Source organism: Equus caballus, chromosome 20, assembly GCF_041296265.1.
Source record: "Equus caballus isolate H_3958 breed thoroughbred chromosome 20, TB-T2T, whole genome shotgun sequence".
In the NCBI taxonomy this organism is placed as follows: Eukaryota; Metazoa; Chordata; class Mammalia; order Perissodactyla; family Equidae; genus Equus; species Equus caballus.
The window spans coordinates 29,443,162-29,464,033 of record NC_091703.1 but is presented as its reverse complement, the minus strand read 5'-3'; the positions used below and the strand labels follow the sequence as shown (position 1 = coordinate 29,464,033).

Genomic DNA, 20,872 nt, shown 5'->3' with positions numbered 1-20,872 from the left:
TATACTTATTTAGAAATAGAGAAGAAAAACTGTTGTTTCTGGAAATAGGAGTGTGAACACTTTGGTCTCATATAGTAGGTGCCAGGAAATTTTATGTTAATGTGAAAGAGCAAGTAGAATCAGCCAATTTTCAGAATCATTCATTCATTTGGAACCTACCAGGTGCTGAGGATGCAGTGGTGAGCCAGTCATTTATCTCTTGTCTCTCATCCTCATACCAGCCCGTCTCTATTCTCATCTGTAAGCTGGGTAGGGAGGCTACAAACATTATTTCCTAGTCTCCTACTGTCAATTATAAGAACTAGAGATAAAAGGGGGGAGCATGGTTAAAAGTTTTGATGCTTAGCTAAAACCTGAAACTATAGTGTTGTGATAGTTAATTTTATGTGTCAACTTGACTGGGCCACAGGGTGCCCAGATATTTGGTCAAACATTATTCTAGGTGTGTCTGTGAGGGTGTTTTGGGATGAAACTAGCATTTGAACTGGCATAAAGCAGATGGCCTCCCCTAATGTGGATGGTCCTCATCCACACAGTTGAAGGCCTGGCTAAAACAAAGGCTGACCCTCTCAAGAGGGAACTGTTCTTCACTAACTGCGTTGAAGTGGGACATCAGCCTTTTCCTGCCTTTGGGCTCAAACTGAAACATTGGCTCTTCTTGGTTCTCAAGCTTGCTGGCTTTTGGACTGGAACATATACCATGAGCTATTTCACTCCTCAGGTCTTAGAACTTGGACTGGAACTACACCACTGGCTCTCCTGGGTCTCCAGCTTGCCAACTGCAGATCTTGGGACTTCTCAGACTCCATATTCATGTGAGCCAATTCCTTATAACTCTCTCCATATATACATCCTATCGGTTCTGTTTCTCTAGACAACACTAATACAAGTATGTTCAGGATGTTTGGAAAGCATGTAACGCATTTTTATGGGTTTAAGAATTCAAACAAAATAAATAACCATATAGTTTATGACTGTAATACAAATAACTCACATTAGGATTTGTTAGATTTCTGTCCCCTAGATCCCTGAAACCTTTGAAGTACAAGCCTTGGAAAGTGACATAAAAACGGCAACTTGGATAGATCTGCAAAGGATTTTAAATAAGCAGGAAATATATCACAATGGAGAAACCATTAATTGTGAAGGGTGACCAGAAAACCTTGCTATATATGAATTCCAGAGTCTTAGAATGAAATATTGTAAATAGGGAAGAGACTGCTGGTGCCAGAAACCAAGGGAGAAGTGTGAGCAGATGCAAAAAAAAAAAAGCATATTTCTATAATAAAGAGAAGTGATACACTAACAAAAAAATTTTTAGGAAAATGGTCATCTTGAAATGCTTTTGCAGAGGCAACTCCATTTAAAATATATGTAATAAATTCTTTGTTATAATGCTAACTAGAAAAAAATTTCTCGCAAATTCAAGACTGCAATTTTGACTATCATGAAGAAGAAAAAGATGGTCTACAAGGTGTGTTTAAAGAAAAGTAGATAGCTTGAGGAGTTAACTTAATGGTTAAAATTCTCACCATGAATAATGGACGGAATGGTACCACACAGCTGGTTTGGGAATCAATATATAAGAAGAGCAAGACAGTCACACACCAATAATGGAGTTTTGAAACTGTAAGTGCTATTTGTTTAAAATATTTGGTGTGAATCCACTGACTGCAGCATGTTTGAGGTTAGCAGGCATAAGACTTGATGCACAGTCTACTATACACTTGGGCGTGGGGAGAGTTTGTGGGCAAGAGAGTATCTGTAGCTATTTCAGAGAGCATTTGGTTAGGCCCAAGAGAACTAAAAGGTGAGAACCAAGATGCTGAGCATTAGAGACTTTATTATTTTATTCTGACTTGGTAACTGATTTTCACGCTGCCTGAATAGGAACATTTTCTCCCTAAAGAGTGACAAAATTAATATCAGGGAAACAGTAACAAAACAATGGAATTTCATGATTGGCACATATTCACAACGATTTAATGATAAAGAAGCTGTTTAAGGCATTCACACTAGAATTCCTAGTCTGGTAAAGAAATCTGGATTCTCTCCATCACAGTAACCCAACCCTCAACCCTTCTCTGCCAATCCTATGTGCTGGGCAAAAATGCACTAGATGAACTCAGAATCTAGAACCTCAGAATTAGACACAAGCACAAATGGTTTTGGTGAGAAATTCCTCAGAAATCTAGACGACATCAGACTTTCAGAATTATACAGGTAATCTCACTGGTACATTTAATAAATGTTTATTAGCACCTGTGTACAAGGCACAGTGGGGAGCGTAAGACTTCACGAATCTGACCAACCATGGAGGATTCATTATAGCAAAACGAACAGTCAGAGCAGCAGTCCCCAAATCACAGCCTTCCACCCAGGAAACATCAAAATGTGCTGGCTGAGGGTGAGGAGCCAGGCTGGAAGCCCTTTTAAGTCCAATAGGTGAGAACAAACCATTTCAGGTCCTATGTCTTCCAGACAATTCTCCCATAGCCTCCTATCAAATATAGTTTTTTCAGTCACCTTCTAGAATAGAAGATACTTCCTCTCAGCCAGACTCTATCTTTTCTAACAAATACCCGATGACGTGCAGTGGTAAATTAAGCCCCAGCCCACAATTTCTGCAGTCAGAAGGGCTCCAGGGTGGCTTCAGTGCAGTAGGAACGAGCACCAACTTTGGCATGTTAAGACAATGAGTCATTGTGACAGAATTTTTTTCCCAATGTGACTTCTCTGATGTTGAACAAGGTACGAAGTTCGGGTGAAGCCTTTTCCACATGCATCACACTGAAAGGGTTTCTCACCAGTGTGGATTTTTTGATGTTCCATAAGGCCTGTATTCTGAGTAAAACTTCTCTCACACTCATTACATTTATAAGACACGGGAGCCTCAATATGTCCCTCCTGGCTTTCCATCCTAGCCTGACTCTCCCAGCTCTCTCCATGGTCAGGATCCTGAACGTTTTTATCCCCATGGATCCTCTGGTGTCTCAGGAGATGTGAATTCCGCCTAAAGGCCTTGCCGCACATGTTGCACTGGTACGGCTTCTCCCCGGTGTGGATTCTGTGGTGTTCAAGGAGGCTGCAGCTCTGGCTGAAAGTCTTCCCACAGTCATCACACTCGTAGGGCTTCTCCCCAGTGTGAGTTCTCTGGTGTTTGATAAGGTCTGAGCTGTGACTGAAGGCCTTGCCACATTCTTCACACTCATATGGCTTCTCACCAGTGTGGACCCTCTGATGAATGACAAGGGCAGAGCTCCCGATGAAGGCTTTGCCACACTCCTCACATTCATAGGGTTTCTCCCCAGTGTGGATTCTCCTGTGCTTACTCAGGCCTGAACTCTGAGCAAAACTCTTTCCACATTCATGACAAATGTGCCGTCTCCTCCCAGCGGCATTTTTCTGCTTTCTTTGTAACCTGCCCTCCTGTTCACCAGCTGCTTCACATGTAGAAATCTGGCCAAGGGCTTCACCCAGGTGGCACGGTATTTCCCCAGGCTCCTGTTCTGGATGTTCCTCTTGTGGAGGCAAGTCCCTGATCTTAGTCTGTGTTTCACCACCTGAAATAACAAATGGCCAGCAACTGTCAATTATGCTCTGCCAAGGAGGAAAGCTCTGTGATGAGTCCCAGGGAGGCAAGAATTACAGAGGTCTATATAGGCCATGGATGAAGATTGAGGTGCAAGAATAGAATGAGAATAAAGAGGGAGAAAGAACAGGAGTGCTGGGGAGGAGGGAGACCTGAGAATGAGAATGAGGCCACTGGAAGAAGGGTACAAACTGGGAATGGAGGGAAGATGGTGATGACTGAGGACTTTGCTGGGGATACACAGAGAGGCTCCAAGTTCTAAGGATAGTAAAGCAGGGCCATGCATCTAGGATTAGATACTAAGGGCTGAGCAGAAGGTGGCAGTAAACAAAGCAAGTGAAAGGACTTCTGAAGCATTCTGTAAGAAACATGGAAAGTGGGGACTCAGAAATTGATCACTAATCAATAAGGGCAGTCATCTCTGCTCTTATTCCACGTAGAGGTAGGGTTCCCAAACAGAACTGGCTTCAGCACTAGGAGATCTGAGTTGGAGCCCCCACTGTGCTACCAATGAGCTATGTGAACTCAGACAAGTCAGGCAGTCTTGTCAGGCACCCTCATCTCTAAGGTCAGGCTCCATAGTCAATCTCTAGGTCACTGCTAGCTCTCACATCTGTGTTCCCATGGCCCTTTTCCTGAAGGGACCCCTCAGGTCTCCTCCTCTGTGACGGCTAGCAACAGGAAGGAAAGCGGAAGAAATCAACATGTGCTGAGCATCTACTATGAGCTGGACCTGTACTAGGGATGGTCTCTGCTTCCTCCCATGTATCCTGACTAGGACACTGGCAGGGCAGAGAAGAAAGCAAGGTCAGGATTAAGGAGCTAGTCACACAGCTGGTTAGCAGCTGGGGTTCAGAAGTGGTGGTTCTGAATCCAAACATAATTCAAACAGCTACTAACAACCCAGGAGGTTCTCATACTCAAAGGAAGCCAAGAAATCTGATGAGAAATCAGTGCCCATCAGTCTTACCCAGGGAGATCAGGCCGCCACAGTTCTGCCTTTCATCTCTGAAGAAGTTCACCTGAGGTGAATCCAGCTGGGTCCACCCAGGAGTGAGGGTCAGGGCCACATCTTCCATTTTCAGCAGCCCCTAGAACGACAGGTAACCCCACCTAGTTCCACTTGCTCAGGATCACTCCTAAAGCTGGGGACTACAGTGAGGGGGACATGCAATGCCAGAACACCCCCTTAAAGGGGCTCTGTGAAAAACAGCAAGTGTGGCACCCTTATTCCTACTTAACCCAGTCTTAAGTGTCATCTGTAACAACGAAATAACCATGGAAGAAATGTTAAACACATTACAATAAGTATCTTCATATAAATATTTAGACACCAGAATAGAAAGAAAAGATTTGGAAAATAAAGGCCAACACAGTGAAAGAAATGGAGCCCAATCAAAACCTTCCAAAAGATTTGTGGTGTGATTTTCCGGCATAGTAGTGATAAGGGTTCATTTACACTAATGACAATGAAATCTAGGTATGAAGTGAGAAAAATCGGGGATGAAAATGGACACTACAGAGACTCAAACACTGAGATTTTCAAGGACATGAAGAACTGGGTAGGAAATTAAAATCCAGTGTAAGTAAAGACTGTTCAAATCGTATAAGCTTAGATAAAAGGACTTGCCTCATCTGTTCCCTCACATTTAAAAGTTCCTGAGGGCAGAGGTCACATGTTTATATTCCTATCCACAGGACAATTTTTAAAAACTTTAGAAAAACAAAACCAAACCACGATCACAACAAAAGCTTCAGTTTGCATTTTCTGAATTGCCCTTACTGAAGAAGAAAATCCTGTTGAAGAAGGGGCTGACCAAAGTGGTGGAGGAGGGAAGATCTGGGAAGCAGACAGCCCCCAAGCTAGTAATAAAATAGGAAAAGGCTCTGGCAGCAGAGTAGCTATCTATCACTGAGTGGTTTCTCTTGCTTATGAAAGTCATCTTTTCGTATGTCACATTATAAACGTAAAGTCACCATCATGCTGTTATTTACTTAATAATGGACTATAATACAAAGCATTTAGAAGATATTAATCATCTGCATGAGTAAATTTTACTTTTTCATTTAATTTCATTATACGTACTTTTGGGGGAAAAAAAAAAGGCTCTTAACTGGGCACCAAAAAGAAGTTACACAATGATAAACAACCTTGGCATAAATGAGAAAATTCAAAATTCACCTAGGATTTGGGTGGAGGATTGAGGATGGAGATAGAGGGGGAGTGGGGAGGGAGGGACCTTCATGGGAAGCACCACAGTAGTACAGGACATTGTGGGAGGCAGAGGGGCTCCAGCTCACCTGGGGCTCTGGGGAGAGCCTGGCAGCTCCCACCGTGTTTTCTCTGCAGCGCCCTCCCGCGGCAAGCCCAGGAACCTGGAGAGCTAAGAAGGAAAGATGAGATCTACCCTGGCATTCGGCCTCACTGCCCTGTGGAATCCAAGTCCAAAAACTGGGTCAATACATTCCTGCTGAGAAGTTTATACAGTGTTTTCCTTTCCAGAAATGCCTGATCCCTACCAGCTCCAATCCTAGGGCCTAAATAGATCTGGTGTGCTCTGTAGATATACACAAACTACACAGAAAAGCAGGATCCTTGGTAAAAATGGTTTAATGAAAGCAACACAAAGCAAGCTTTCCATCTAAAGATCCTTTGAACTTTACTAGGGAGGGAGAGAAAAATAAGATTTTGGTTAAAATGTCTTTAGTGGCTGTTGGGGGCTTTCTGCTTTGGTTTTGGGAAACTAATTAGAGTCAGACAAGGCTGGGCCCAGAAAGGGAGAAATGGACATCTGGTTGTACAGAACTTGCTCAGATCAAAGAGAGAGAAGAGTAAAAAGAACCTCAGGTTTCCTTATAAAAGGCAAACTTTAGAGGCCGGCCCCGTGGCCGAGTGGTTAAGCGCGCTCCGCTTCGGTGGCCCAGGGTTTTGCTGGTTCAGATCCTGGGTGCAGACATGGCACTGCTCATCAAGCCATGCTGAGGAGGCATCCCACATGCCACCACTAGAAGGACCCACAACTAAAAATATGCAACTATGTACCAGGGTGCGTTAGGGAGAAAAAGGAAAAATAAAATCTTTAAAAAAAAAAAAAAAGGCAAACTTTAAAAGGGGCACAAAACAATTGGTTTAGGCTGGAACCTCTATTGAGAAGTGAAGACTGCGTGTTGGTTGGCATGTCCTGGTGTTGTGTGTCTTCCCTACACACATGTTCAGGGCACATGAGAAAACACCACAGAATATACAGCCGCGTCCTATGGAGTGAATTTCATGCTATTTTAATAACAGACCTAAGGTTTAGAAGATTTATACTCTTTAATTTGCAATAGTCCTATAGTCTGTGGGATATTCTGACTGGCTTTACAGATTCTGTTCATTTTCTTCTTGGCACTTACTGCTATCTGAAATTGTATTATTAATGTGTTTATTTTCCATCTTCCCCACTAGAATGTAAGCTCCATTGCAGCAAGGACTCCTGTCTCACTGACAGCTCCCCAGCACCAACAACACTGGCTACCACGTAGAAGGCCTCCATTATTATGTGTTAAATAAATGGAGAACAAATGCTTTCCAAACCAAATTTTATTTATTTATCTTATTTACTATGTCCAGGTTTGGTTAGGAAAGCTTTCCACCATTGTTTGAAATTTCCCTTTTAGTCTCAGTCTCAAAGTAGACTCAATCAGTGATGGGCATATAAAGTAACTGTCAATGGATTAGGTGACCTTTAAGTGGAAGTGGATGAAGCCTGTAGAATTCATACTGCCCAGAAGATAATCCTCACCTCTGTCTGGTAAGGGCTGGGATCCCAGAGATTCATGCTTGAGCAGAGCTTTCATTGGCTGGAATTGGCTACTTTGTGACCCCTGGGATGGTGCCAACAGTGCCATCTCGCAACAGAGCAGTTCTTGCCCCTGGTCACCACCTGGGACCTAGAAGTTATTCATTTATTTTCATTTATTCATCAAACACTTCTATTGCACGTTCTATGTGCCTGGCACTGTTTCCATGAGCACTAAAGATATTAACTCATTTAACATAGACAACAACAACCTTAAGGTTGGTACCATTATTACCCCCATTTCACTGATGGGGAAACTAAGCCACAGAGAGTTTAAGCAACTTGCCCAAGGTCACTCAGCTAACAAGTGGCAACGGTAGGATAGGAGCTCAGGCAGAATGACTCCAGATCTTATGCTCTTAAGCATTACTCTGTGCTCCCTCATTAAATATATTTGTGCTTTTATGAAAACTCTGGGAATTGGTACTAAGTTCTCAGAGAATACTAATATCTTTTCTTACTGAAAAATGAGGATAATAATTTCTAGCTACAGGGTTTGGCAGACCAGTAAATAAGATCACAGTATGTGAAATCACCTAACACAGGATCCTGCATATGGTATGTCCCTGTTAAATGCAGGCTTCCTTCTAGACACTTATAGTTAAATTATAGTTTTCAAGTTACTTTCTCATGTGCAGCTCAGAATTTCCCACATCCTCCATAAAGATTGAAGAGCCTGAAGCTAAGAGACTTGAAATGAGTTTTCACTGTTACAGAGGGCTTGGACACGGTAGATCCAATTCAAGAACCTTGGTCTCCTAGTGATAACTTAGAAGCCTCTGACCATATGTCCTCTGAAGGAATGTGCACAAGGGCACCACACAATGCAAACAGGAAACAATCTCATCAACAGGCAAGAAGATGCAAGTAAAAATCAACCAATTTTCTACCAGAGGTTTTTAACCTATGGTCCATGGACTCCCTCCCAAATGGTCCACAAACTTGGATAGGAAAAAACTACTTTTATTTACTAGGCTCTAAGAGGAACTGAGCATCCCCTTCAGTTATGAAAGGAAGCAACAAACCAATGTGGTATAGCATACCCAGGACTTTGTCACCAATAGAAGTTGAAGATGTTTTCACATCACATTACAACCAGGCAAATACTGTCAACATCATTCATGCTTATAACAACTTTGAAATTACTAGTTACTAGGTCTGTCCCTAGGTCTTATTATTTAGTTCATCAATAAAAAAGCATATATATAATTTTAACACAAATTTAATACTTTGCTAACCATATTTCAATATAATTGAGTACTTTTATAATTCTTTATATTTTCCTTTATGTATTTCAAAATATTATTATGAGAAGGGGTCCAGGGACTTCACCTTATTGCCAAAAAGGATCATGGTACAAAAAGAGATTGAGAATTTCTGGAGCTTAAAGAAATGCCTCTCGCTTGGATCTTGAGATTTCAGCAAGAAACAGACCACACCTCTCAGATACTAAACCTGTTCTCTCTACCTGCGACATCGGCTCATCCAGCTGCCTCTCCAAATACTCCAACAGCACCACCACCTCCTCCCCGCTCTCGGGATGCTGCTCCCGCACCCAGGTCTGGAGGTCCCCCGGCAGGATGGTCAGGAACTGCTCCAGCACCAGCAGCTCCAAGATCTGCTCCTTGCTGTGCATCTCGGGCCGCAGCCACAGTCGGCAGAGCTCCCGGAGCCGGCTCAGCGCCTCGCGGGGCCCCTCAGCCTCGGGGTAGCGGAAGCCCCGGAAGCGCTGGCGGGAGTGCTCCGAGCCCTGAACCAGGCTGCTCCTCACTCTGGCCTCCTCCGCAAAGGCAGAGGCGTCTTCCTCCTCCACCTTTATGACCAGAAGCCCCATCTGGTCCTCTGCAGATTGGGCGTCCAGGGCTGCGCTTTCCTTCGATTCTCTGGCCATCGTGGGCCAAGGCGGTATTCAGGCCTCACTCTAGCTGGGAGCTGTATTTCTGCGGAAGATTCCTGGAAGTAGGAAATCACTATTAACCAGTAAAATTGAAGCAGTCCCCTCCTCTCATGCCCAGCAGCCCGAGGACATCCCTGGGGAGCAGCCGTGAAGATTTCTGCCCCATATTCAAGTGCGTCTGCAGCTCCATTCTTGGCACCACCCCAAACCTTAATCCCACAATAAGCTCCCCAAAGGATATCCTGGGGGTAGGCCTGGACACCGCCTCTGGCCCCCCAACCTCACCCCTAGATCTCCAGACTAATCTGGAGAAAAATTGACACTGGCTGGGCTGAACTTTGGTGCCGACCTGGGCCACTTCCTAGACGCTCTCTGACGTCCCTCCTGGTGATTGGCCCATTACAAACCAAGTCTGGGGTTGGCTGAATTCTAAAATGACCCCAAACACTGCTGCCCTAATCCTGAGGACTTTGAATATGTTGAGGTAGCACGGCCGACTGACCACAGAATGGAGTCCTACCACCAACCTCAGTGAGCTTGTCAGTGGGTTCCTCCCCAGAGCCTTCAGATGAGAGCTCAGCTCTAACACCTTCACTTTGCCCTTGGAAGACCCTAAGCACAGAACTCAGCTGAGCCTGCCTGGTCTTCTGACATCTGGAACTGGGAAATAATAAACAGGTTGTTTTAAGCTGATAAATTTATGGTAAACTGTTATACAGCAATAGGGAATAAATACCAGGTCCTTATCTGCCATCAAAGCACTGCAGGTCAAAAGACATACGACGGAATTTTTAAACCCTGGGCACCTGCTGGTGAGGCTCCCAACTCTCTCTGTTGTGAAGTTTGCCCAAACAACTGGCATAAAAGTAACACTCAAATTCAGCTGAAAGTAGGGCTTCCCTAGATGCCTCTGAGCTCTGCGCTAGAGGGGACCTTCAGTTTCTCTCAGAAACATCAAAGAAGCAGAAAATATCACCAAGCCCTTGCCCTGGAGAAAGCGGTGGCTGCCCCTGGTCCTTGCCACCCCCTCAATCTGCCACTCCTTTTCCTCCTCTTCAAGGTCAAACTTCCTGAAAGGAAGCCTCCGGACCCCCACTCTGGTCCCCAGCTCCCACTATCCCACAACACACTGTGAGCAGCAGCTGCCAGCGATGACCGCTGAGATCACTCCTGCAGAGTAACCAGAGACGCTTCCCCCAGTTTCCATTTTCCATGGCTTCTTCTCAGGCAGCAGATGCTCCTGTCCGCTTCCAGAAACTATCTTGTCCCTGAATCCAGGGACCCCTTCCTCTCCTGCTTTCCTCCATCCTGTTTCTTTCCAGCTTCCATTCACAGTCTGTTTAGGTGCAGACTCTCGCCTGGGTTCATTAGCGTGGCTTTACGACTTACTCGTTGGGTGACCTTGGTAAATTACTCAGTATTTCTGTGCCTCTTTCCCGTTCCGTAGTAGGGATAGTAATTGTACACAAGGATATTGTGAGCATTAAGTAAGTTTGTGTATAAAGTTCTTACAACAGCACCTGGCTTGTGGCAAGTGCTGTATAAATGTCAGCTAATAGTATAATTCACTGGCCTTTCTCTTTTTAAGTATGAGTGGGCCCTGGAGTTCTGTTCTTGAGTATTTCTTTTCTCTCGTTACATCTTCCCCAGAACTGTCTTTAATCACTTGCAAGATTTTAACTCTCATTTCAAGGCTGAAGACTCCTGATCCCCATCCTGAGCTGCCTCCCAGACAGTCCTATCTGGAAATCTTGCAAACAAAGCCAATTCAATATGCCCCAAACCAAGCTGATCTTCTTCCCCGCAATCTACTCCTTCCCCAGTACGGCACTCTCTAGAAACAACAGCACGACCTGCCAGACTTCCTCAGGATCTTCTTTGACGTGCTCTTCTCGTTCAGTTGCCACACTGGGTCACCTGGTCCTGTCTATTCTACCTGTTCAGTGTCTCGCAGATCTGTTCCTTTTTCTCTATTCTCATTGCTATTGCCATGGCCCAGGCCCTCATTATTGTGTCTAGCCTACTAAGTGCTTTCAACCCCTCCTTTCCTCCCCCACCTTCCAGCCTGCCACCAGAGAGCTCTTTCTAAAATACATATACCTCATCAAGTCATTCCTCTGCCTCAAACCAGTAATGCTCCCATTCTCATCCAGATAAAGCACCTATTTCTACTCATGCCCACTGCTGATCTAAACCCTGGAAACATCCCCTATGGTCTTGCAGGTTGTGCACTGTTCAACGTGCCCAGCCAAGGGGACCAGTGGGAGCTCAGGTAGGGCTCACAAACCTGGGCCCAGACTGTGTCCACTCCACAGAGGTATGTTTTCTAATAGGCACAAAGTTTCCCTGACTTTGCAAGAGGTTAGCAGCTGCCCTGACAGGCTGTTCACTATACTCTTGATATAGTATTTATTTTCATGCTTTCACATCTCTGCAGGGTAAACAGCACTTGAGCTCTGAAGCCCAGGTTAAATATCCCCTCCTCTGTACAGCCTGTCACCACCCCCGTCCCTTAGGCAGAATGAACTGTCTCCTCCGATGACGCTTTCTGCCTTCCTTGCAAAATAAATAAGATAGCTTGTGGAAAGAGCACACTAAGAGTGCTTAGTAAACTTTATATTAAAAACAACAGGGGGCTGGCCTGGTAGCACAGTAGGTAGTGCGCTCCGCTTCAGCAGCCCAGGGTTCACCGGTTCAGATCCTGGGCGCGGACCCACGCACTGCTTATCAAACTGCGCTGTGGCAGGCGTCCCACATATAAAATAGAGGAAGATGGGCACAGATGTTAGCACAGGGCCAATCTTCCTCCACAAAAAGAGGAGGATTGGTGGCAGATGTTAGCTCAGGGCTAATCTTCCTAAGAAACAAAACAAAAAACCAACAACAGTACTTGTGCATCCTTGTTCTCTATTTAAAAATCTGCCTACCCTGCTGGACTGTGAGTTTCTTGAAAAGAGATCTGCCTTTAGCTTACTCATTTTTGTATTTCCCAGGTCCTGACACACAGTAAATACAGAATAAGTTTGTGGTGGTTGTTTAAGTGAAAGGATGAATGAACGCAAAAGCACTGGGTGAACAGTTATTTCTGTAAAGCACTCCAGCACTGTTGACATTTTGGGTGGGATTAATTCTATGCGAGGGGAGGCTGGGGGAGTTGTCCTGTAAATAGTAGGATGTTCAGCAGCACCCCTGGCCTCTACCCACTAGATGCCAGCGGCAACACCCTCCCTCTCCCCAAGTCATGACAACCAAGAAACATCTCCAGACAGTGCTAAATTTTACCTTGGGAGCTAAAAGGCCCCTGGCCTAGAACCCCTCCTGTAAAGAGTGAAAATGTGAAGTTCTGAATTACAAAATCTGCCTTAGTGCCAAAAGCTGATGGGGAACTTAGGGACCACAGCAGGGAGTCACCTGGCAAGTGAGTAAGGGCAAAGCTGCCTCCAAGGAATAGAGGCGGGCATCGCAGGGACTCCTAAGTTTCCCAGAGTTGGGCACGGGGCCCAGAAGGATGGGCAGATGGGGGCTGGGGTCTACATCCCCTGCAGCTTTCCCTGGGGAGGTACATGGGGTTCCCACAAAGACTGAAAAGAGGGAGGCCCTGCCTCTCCCTCACTGTGAAATCTCAGATGTTGGAAGGCTGCAGAGATAGGGGACAAATGGGGATTCAGAGGCTGCCTCAGGTGCCTCCAAGCAGAGCTGGCGCTAACCATAATCCATGCCAGAACCAGGCTGGGTAAGCTACCATTCACTGTAGTTAGAAGACGGGCACTGGAACAAGACAGCCTGGACTCAAATCCCAGCTCTGCCACTTACTTGCTGTGTGACCTTGCGCATGTTACTTATTAACTACTCAGTGCCTCAGTTCCCCTAACTTTAAAAGGGAGATAATAAAAGAACCTACTTCATGGAGTTGTTATACATTTGTTAATATTTGTAAAGACCTTAAAACACTGCCAGGCACATGGAAAGTATTTATTGAATAAAATTTAGAGGATGGGATTATAGCTTGGTCCCCTCCCACTTTAGCAAAGACAGGAAAGAAAATTCTCCTTCCATCCTCCCGCCCCCCACCATGAGTTGGGTAGGTCCAGGAAAGGGAAAAAGGGAGAAGGTAAGGTATGGAGGCCCACACATACACCATCCCTCACAGGTTACGCCCTCTCTGTTATTAGCCATTCCCAGCCGCCATGGCACCTGGGCCAGCCCTAAAAGGGAGGGGAGCCCTGAGATTCCTCTGAACTAGACAGAAATAGATCTGAAACCCTAAGTGACTGCAAACTTATTTGACTGGGCTGAGGTGTCAGTACGTCCCTCTTCACTCAATGGAATGGAGGGGATAGAAAACGTGAGGCTGACAGAGGTGACTAGAGGAAAACACTTCCAAGAGTATGCCTTCCTGGGTTTCTGTTCCAATCCACTACAGTTCAGAGGATGACAGGGAAGGGATGGGACTCAGGAAACTGCGACCTCAGCACAGGTGTTACAAATGAGAAGTACCAGAAAATACTTCCTCCTAATCAGCTGCCACAAGAGATCTGGGGCACTGTTCCGTGAACGAATATCACCAAAATAAGTGAGCCTAAGTCTAATCAAGTCTCTAGATCCAAATACCAGGGAACAGGTAAAATACAGAAGCAAATTCAATTAAAGGTTGTCAAACTTCGCTATACGCTAGAATCATTAGGAAACTTTTAAAACCTCCTGATACCTGGGCTGAAAGCAAGATGAACTAAATCAGTCCCTGGGGGTGGGACACAGGCACTGGTAACTTTTAAAATTTTCTAGATGATTCCAATGTGCAGCTGAGTTTGAGAACTAATGAGTTAAAGATACTAAAAAGAAGCAATGAGCCAAATCCAGAATGTGAAACATTTTGTAGTACAGAAGACCCGAGTTCTTCAGCAAATAAATGGCATTCAAGTAAACAAAAAGGAGAGGGGGAGAAAGAGAACTGTCGCAGATTAAAAGAGATGGAATAGACATAACAACCAAATGCAAATGGTAGACTGTATTTGGACCTAACAGAAAAAACAGCTATAAAAAGACATATTTGAGACAATGGGGAAAATTTGAACACCACGATATTAAGAAATGACTGTCAAATTTGTTGAGTGTAATAACGATACTATGGTTACATTAAGATAAAAGTCCTGGGGTGGCCCCATGGCTGGGTGGTCAAGTTTGTGTGCTTCGCTTCGGTGGCCCAGGGTTTGCTGGTTCACATCCTGTGTGTGGACCTATGCACCGCTCATCAAGCCATGCTGTGGCAGCATCCCACATAGAACTAGAAGGACCTACAATTAGGATGTACAACTATGTACTGGGGCTTTGGAGAAGAAGAAGAAAAAAAAGGAGGAAGATTGGCAACAAAGGCTAGCTCAGGGCCAATCTTCCTCACTAAAAAAAAACAAGATAAAAGTCCTTATTTGTTAGAATTAACACTGAAGTACTTGTGGGTGAACTAATACAATAGCTTGAATTTGCTTTAATACTAGAAGGGGGGGGATGGGGATGGTGAAGGAAGGGAGGGAGGAGGGAAAAAGGAAGAGGGCAGGAGAAGGGAAGGGAAAGAAGAAGAAAGAAAATGACCCAAAGATGATGGTTATTGAAGCTGACTGATGGGCATTTTGGGGTTCACTGTAATATTCTCTCTACACTTATATTTGTTTGAAATCCCCCCCAACTGTAAAAATTAAACAAAATCCTACCTTCCTTCCTTCCAGAACAGTACAGTCTAAAAGCATTTAGGTGGGGTCAAGGGAGGTGAGAGAGGGCCACAGCCCAGCCCAGAATGAGTTTAGAGCCCAAGCAGAGTGAAGAGGGTGTCCATGCAGGAAAATTAACCCTGATACATTACCACTTCTATTCCACATTCCCCAAGCAAGTTTCACCCCTCTCCTATTTGGGGTCTGAGCCCAACTGAGCACAGTGAGAAGGCACTGGATTAGGAGATTGGTTACAAACAGGTAGTGTTGATCAAATAGGTAAATATATCAAAGATAATGAGTAAAGTTTCTCATTGTCGGAGAAGAGAGCTACAAATACAGAAAAGAGAAATCTAGTGTTAACCTTGTAAGGTTGGATTGGAATTAAGGGTGTTAGTGTGAATTCAGTTTCCAATATTATAGTTATGTATAGAAACATGGAAGTCACATATAGAAACATATATATCTGATCCCCACTCAGGCTGGGACTTAGGACGCTCAAAACACTGGCAGATCTCCCAGCACTGAGCAGGACCCACGATTTCTGCTAACACCAGGGGTTCCAGTCCTTCTTCACTGTTAAGACCTTTCTTGCTCCTTGGGAATCCAGGCAGCCAAGGGAAAGGCATTCCCAAGTCTTAAAGCTTTGGGGAGTCTGAGCATCACAACACACAATACACAACACAACAAAACCCATTTGGCTCTTTGCTCTGGGATAGGCTCTTATTCAGATTATCTTTTTTCCCTCCTAAAATATAGAAATCATCCATTACAAAAAGAACTGATGAATGACACTAAAATTTAAAGAAGCAGTAGGAAAGCCAGTCACCAAGACCATTCACTAAAGATAATATGCCGTCATAATTAGAAATAATAATAGTAATAATAATAGCAAATCTTGAAATCGTGCTTACTCTGTGCCTCGTACTATTTTAAGGGCCCTACACATTTTAAGTCATTTAATCCTCACAACAACCCAGCAAGTTAGGTGACAGCATTATCTCTATTTTACAAAGCAGTAAAACGAGGAACGGAGGCTAAAGGACTAGCCAAAAGTCATAGCCAAAAGTCACACAGCCTATTAGTGGCAGAGGCAGGAATCGAACCAGGCAATCCCACTCCAGAGTCCAGGCTCCTGTCCAGTACCACGGAGTAATTTAAAGACCTTGGTACTGACCTTGCCTCCAGGCGGAGCAAAAATGTAACGGCTCCCATTTCCAAGGCTTGTCTGTGAGTGTGACCCAAGAATCCCAGTCTCTAAACGCCCTGGGGCACCGACCCCGACACCCAGAAACGGCCCTAGACAAGGGGCACCCGTGGGCCCTACGCGGGGACCCCTGGCGCCGCAACAGAGCGCCCTTCGGTCCCCCACGGCCTTTGCCAGGGGTCGCCCTCCTCGGGAGACAAGGCTGCAGGGGACGAGGGAGGGAGGGGCTTCTCTTCACCCCCAAAGTCCCGCCACACACCCCTGCTCGAGACAAAACAACGCAGGACAGCCCACCCCCGCACCGGGACGTTGGCGCCCGTCGGGCGGGCAGCACTTACCCCACACTCACCAAGTGTCCCAACTAGCCGACCACCCGGGGGCGGGGCACGGAGGCCACTTCCGGGCCTCTCTAGCCACCTCCCCACAGACACTCTGTAGTTCACCCGCTCCCCGCCCTGTCACCTCCCCTCCCCTCTGGCTATTAAAGGGGCTTTTAGAAAAGACTGTTCTGGCTGTAACAAAGGGAGAAACCCAAAGAGCAGATCTCTGTCTATGTTTGCGAGTAGAAGAAAGTAAAAAGAATTTAACGTATTTTCTTGTGTAATCAGAGACTGGAAAAATACATAAGAAAATTAATAATAGTGGTTACCTGTGAGAGTGAATGGTTAGAAACTCAGTGAAAAGGACAATAAAGGTGAGAGAAAGAGTGTTATTCTATATGTTTTAAATATATTTTTAATTTTAGAGCTGATTGTATTACCTAATTAAAACACGAATTATAAATACGTAATTGTTTTAAGGAGCATGCTGAATTATTTACATAGAAAGTCCAAGATAATCTAATACTCAAATTACAATGATTAATAAGAGAGTTTAGCCAGGTTATAGAATTTTTAAAAATTCGTATTCGTAGTTGGATTTCCCATTACCAGCACAAGTTATAAGATGTAATTTTTAAAAGATAGCGATTACAGGAGCGAAGAAAGACATAAGATACCTTAATGGAAATAGTGTAAACTTTTATTTATGAAGGCTAGAAAATGGAGATATATACCATGTCTGTGTATAGGAGAACTCAGTATCATAAAGATGTTCTTTCTTAAATTAGTATTCAATTCAACTAAAATCTCAAGAATGTGTTCCATGGAACTTAACTAGTTGATTCTAAATTCATGTGGAATGATGAAAGAGTGAAGAAGATCCAAGGAGATTTTTGAGCAAATGGAGATGCAGAAACTTTCTCTACCTGATAAAAGGATTTATTATAAATGTCTAGTACTTAAGAAAGTGTGGTATTGGCAAAATTATGGACAAATAGACCAATGGAAAAGAATTGAGGGCTGAGAAACAAACATGCATGTGTGGAAGTTTGATGTATTACAGATGTGGCACTACAAGTCAATGGGGAAAGAAGGGGCTACTGACAAATAGTACTGTGGTATTTGGATATCCAAAAGGAAAAATAAAATAAAATTTGAGTTCCTACTTAACACATGCACTAAAATCAATTCCAGTAAGATTAATAACTTAAAACTCAAAAAAAAAACTTTTAACACTTTTAAAAGAAAATTTAGGATCATTTCTTTATGACCTCAAGTAAAGCAGGATTTGTTTTTAAAATATACAAACATACAAACTATGAAGGAAAAAATAAATAAACTTGACCTCATTAAAAATTAAAACTATCTAAAAATACACCAGAAACTAGTGGAAAAGACAAGTAAAAGACTGGGAGAAGATATTTGCAACATGTATAATCAACAAAGGACCAGTACAATAAATGTATAATGAACATCTATAAATAAATAAGAAAAAAATCCAGCAACCAAACATGACAAATGACAGGCAATTCACAGAGGAGGAATCTTGAATGACTAATAAACATAAGCAAATGCACTTAATCATTAGCAATTAAGGAAAGGCCACTTTTAAACCATTTCATACCCACACCTCAGCAATAACATTTCTCAAAAATTTGGAACTCTCCTACACAGTTGATTCGAGTATAAATTGGTGCACTTATCTTAAGAAGCAATTTTGAAATATATAGTAAAGTTGAAAATGATATGCACATTTGGCCAGCAGCTTCCAAGTATTTACCTTGTGGGACCTCTTGTACATAAACTAGAGTGTTCTCTGAGTGACTATTCTGAGCTAGACAATTTTAGGTGCTCAAGATACAACAGTGGCCAAAAAAAAAAAAAAGGGCAAAGATCCCTGCCCTCATAGAGCTAATGTTCCAGTGGGGAGTGACCAAAAAAAAAAAAAAAAAAAAATTAAGCGAAATAAATACATAAAGTAGAATGGAAGTTGATGAGCACTATGATTTAAAAAAAAGAAGAAGAAAGTAAAATCAAGTTAGAGAGATCAGAAGTCCTGGTATGGGAAGGGGCCAGCTAAAGTATCAAATAGGAAAGTCAATGCAAGTCACACTGAGGAGATGATATTTTAGCCAAGATCTGAAGGAGATGAAGGAGTTAGCCCTGTGCAAATCTAAAGAGTGTGCCTGGTGGAGGAAACAGCAAGGAAGCCAGGGTGGCTGAGGGAGAGTGGGCAAGGAGAATATAAGCAATAAGGTTAGGGAGACAACAGAGCTCAGACTGTCTCAAGTAGGTCATTGCAAGGACTTTAGCTTCTAAGTGAAATGGGGAGCCTTGGCAGAGTTTCAAGGAAGAGAGTGACATTCTGACTCAAATGCTTACTCTGGCTACTGTGTTGAGAACATCCTGTCAGGTAGCAAGGACAGAAGCAGGGAGACCACTTGGAAGGCTATTGTGGTACCCAAGGGAGAGAGATGATACTATCTCAGTCCAGGGTGGTAGTTATGAAGGCAGTAAGAATTCCAGATATATTCTGAAGTTAAAAACAGCACAATTTCCTGACAAATTGGATATGAGATGTGAAAGAAAAAGAGAATTCAAAGATGATTACAAGGTTAGACTAATTGCAAGGATGAACTTACCATTAACTGAGAAATGGAAGATTATTGGGTAGAGAAAGTTTGGAGGGGGTAATCAATGTATGCCTTTGGTCAGGTTATGATGGACATGCTGAGCCAATCATTTGCCTATTTGCTCTCACATTCATTCTTCACCTTCCTCTGCCCTCCTCTGTATCTCACAGAACATTTCTCAGACTTCTTTGCGCTCTGGTTTCTGGATAGGCTTGGCCGGTAGGAGTCACAGGAAGAATACTGGAGGGCAAGAGGAGAGAGGCCAGACTTCTCCCATAGTCTCTCTGTGCTTTTATCTTTTGCAACAGCTGTGGTTTAGCCGGTGCTCTAACTCCTACTCTTTGATACTTCCTTCCATTATTCTCACTTCAAGTTCTTCATGATCCAGCTTTTGTTGGGCGAATCAAGCTCCATGCCTGCCTTATCCTTCCAGCTCTCAGGGTGATAACAGTTTCCTACTATTGCTGATCTCTGGGTTGCCTCACTATTTCCTCTTTGGCTCCTCAGCTTTTCCATTGCCTTGTAACACAATCCCTGTATGAAATTCCTGGTATTTGATACAGCTAGAGTGCTTCCTTTTTCCTGAGTGTACACTGACTCATTTCTGAGTGTGCCCTGAAGTAGAAATATTGAAACGTCAGCTGGAGATATGAATTTGGAAATCAGGGAAGAAGTCAGGGCTAGAAATATGAATTTGAGGGTCAGAAGCAGAAAGATAGTATATGAATCCATGAAGGTGGATGACAGCACATAGAAAGTAAGTGTCTATAAAGAAAATAAGAGAATTGTTGTATATTGGGTTCTCAGGAAACTGAGTCAAGACTCAGATTTGTATGCAGAAATTTTATTGAGATACATCTTCAGGCATAACATTCATGAGGGATTGCAGAAGCAGGATCAGGCAGAGTAGTTGAATTGTGATGCAGTTACAAGAGAGGGTCTAGCTGATTTTATCAGGAGCTCATGAGCTGAGCTGGTCCTTTAGAATTGCCCTGCCTTGATGCAAGGTGTCTCAGGCAACTCTTTGACTGAGGTCAATTCCCGGAGACAGGCTCAACTAAGAGCCATCAGCTACCAACTCTCCAAGCAGCTGGGGAAATGAATGCCTCATTGTGTAGTACAACATCCACTACAGTCCACCCTTGAACCACTCTGGTCCATTTGTTTGATAGAATAAGGAATGGGAACAATTACTCCAGAATTCTGCTCTCTGCCTGGGGAAATTTACAAGGACACATGGGTAGGAGGAATTACAACCCCCAATGACATAGCACATCTTAAGGTTGTAAAGGATATTCATTTTCTTCCTCCTCTACTACCCATTGTAGATTCCCGTTATCCTTGACTATTACCTTTGATGGTCTGGGTGGTTTTCCTGGTGGGTGACCCAAATACACATCCCTAAGATGTCTAAACTTCTGGTCAGTATGCGCCTCTCAGGCTATAGCAGCACTTTTCCATTTAACGTGAAGATTGCTCAGGGGAGAGCCAGAGACATCCATCCAAGTGGATCACCTAAGAGACGAACTTTTTCTTTCTTGTCCGCATTGTGTAACAGCAGCCCTACCTCTCCTATTGATAGGACCATCAACTCCTGCCAGCATGGTGACTCCTCTCCTCATCTGCTGGTAAAGGAGGCTAAAATATCTGGGCAGCAGCCCCACCTTTCAGTTTAT

The 20,872-nt window shown here is 43.8% G+C and overlaps 1 protein-coding gene across 10 annotated transcripts; it reads right to left on the bottom strand.

Moving 5' to 3' along the window:
- Positions 1-1,953: 1,953 nt before the first annotated feature.
- On the bottom strand, positions 1,954-16,657 carry ZKSCAN3 (zinc finger with KRAB and SCAN domains 3). 10 transcript variants are annotated; one of them, XM_014734267.3, is made up of 6 exons: positions 16,593-16,657; positions 8,903-9,387; positions 7,378-7,525; positions 5,894-5,976; positions 4,563-4,683; positions 1,954-3,563 (listed from the first exon to the last, which is right to left on the bottom strand). In XM_014734267.3, exons 2-6 carry the CDS (start codon positions 9,323-9,325, stop codon positions 2,701-2,703), a joined length of 1,638 nt encoding a protein of 545 aa, XP_014589753.1. In that variant the 5' UTR covers positions 9,326-9,387; positions 16,593-16,657; the 3' UTR covers positions 1,954-2,700. The 10 variants fall into 10 exon arrangements, with proteins under 10 accessions (XP_014589753.1, XP_001504941.1, XP_023479886.1 ...); XM_001504891.5 differs by having other exon boundaries at positions 16,582-16,645; XM_023624118.2 differs by having other exon boundaries at positions 16,214-16,593.
- Between the last annotated feature and the right edge of the window lie 4,215 nt (positions 16,658-20,872).

Excerpts from the sequence above, each read along its gene's own strand:
- ZKSCAN3 (XM_014734267.3), bottom strand. The coding sequence starts at position 9,325 with ATGGCCAGAGAATCGAAGGAAAGCGCAGCCCTGGACGCCCAATCTGCA. Across the intron at positions 4,684-5,893 it reads GGCTCTCCCCAGAGCCCCAG|GGGCTGCTGAAAATGGAAGA; the intron begins GTGAGCTGGAGC and ends CTGTCGTTCTAG. Across the intron at positions 3,564-4,562 it reads TGGCGGCCTGATCTCCCTGG|GTGGTGAAACACAGACTAAG; the intron begins GTAAGACTGATG and ends TTGTTATTTCAG.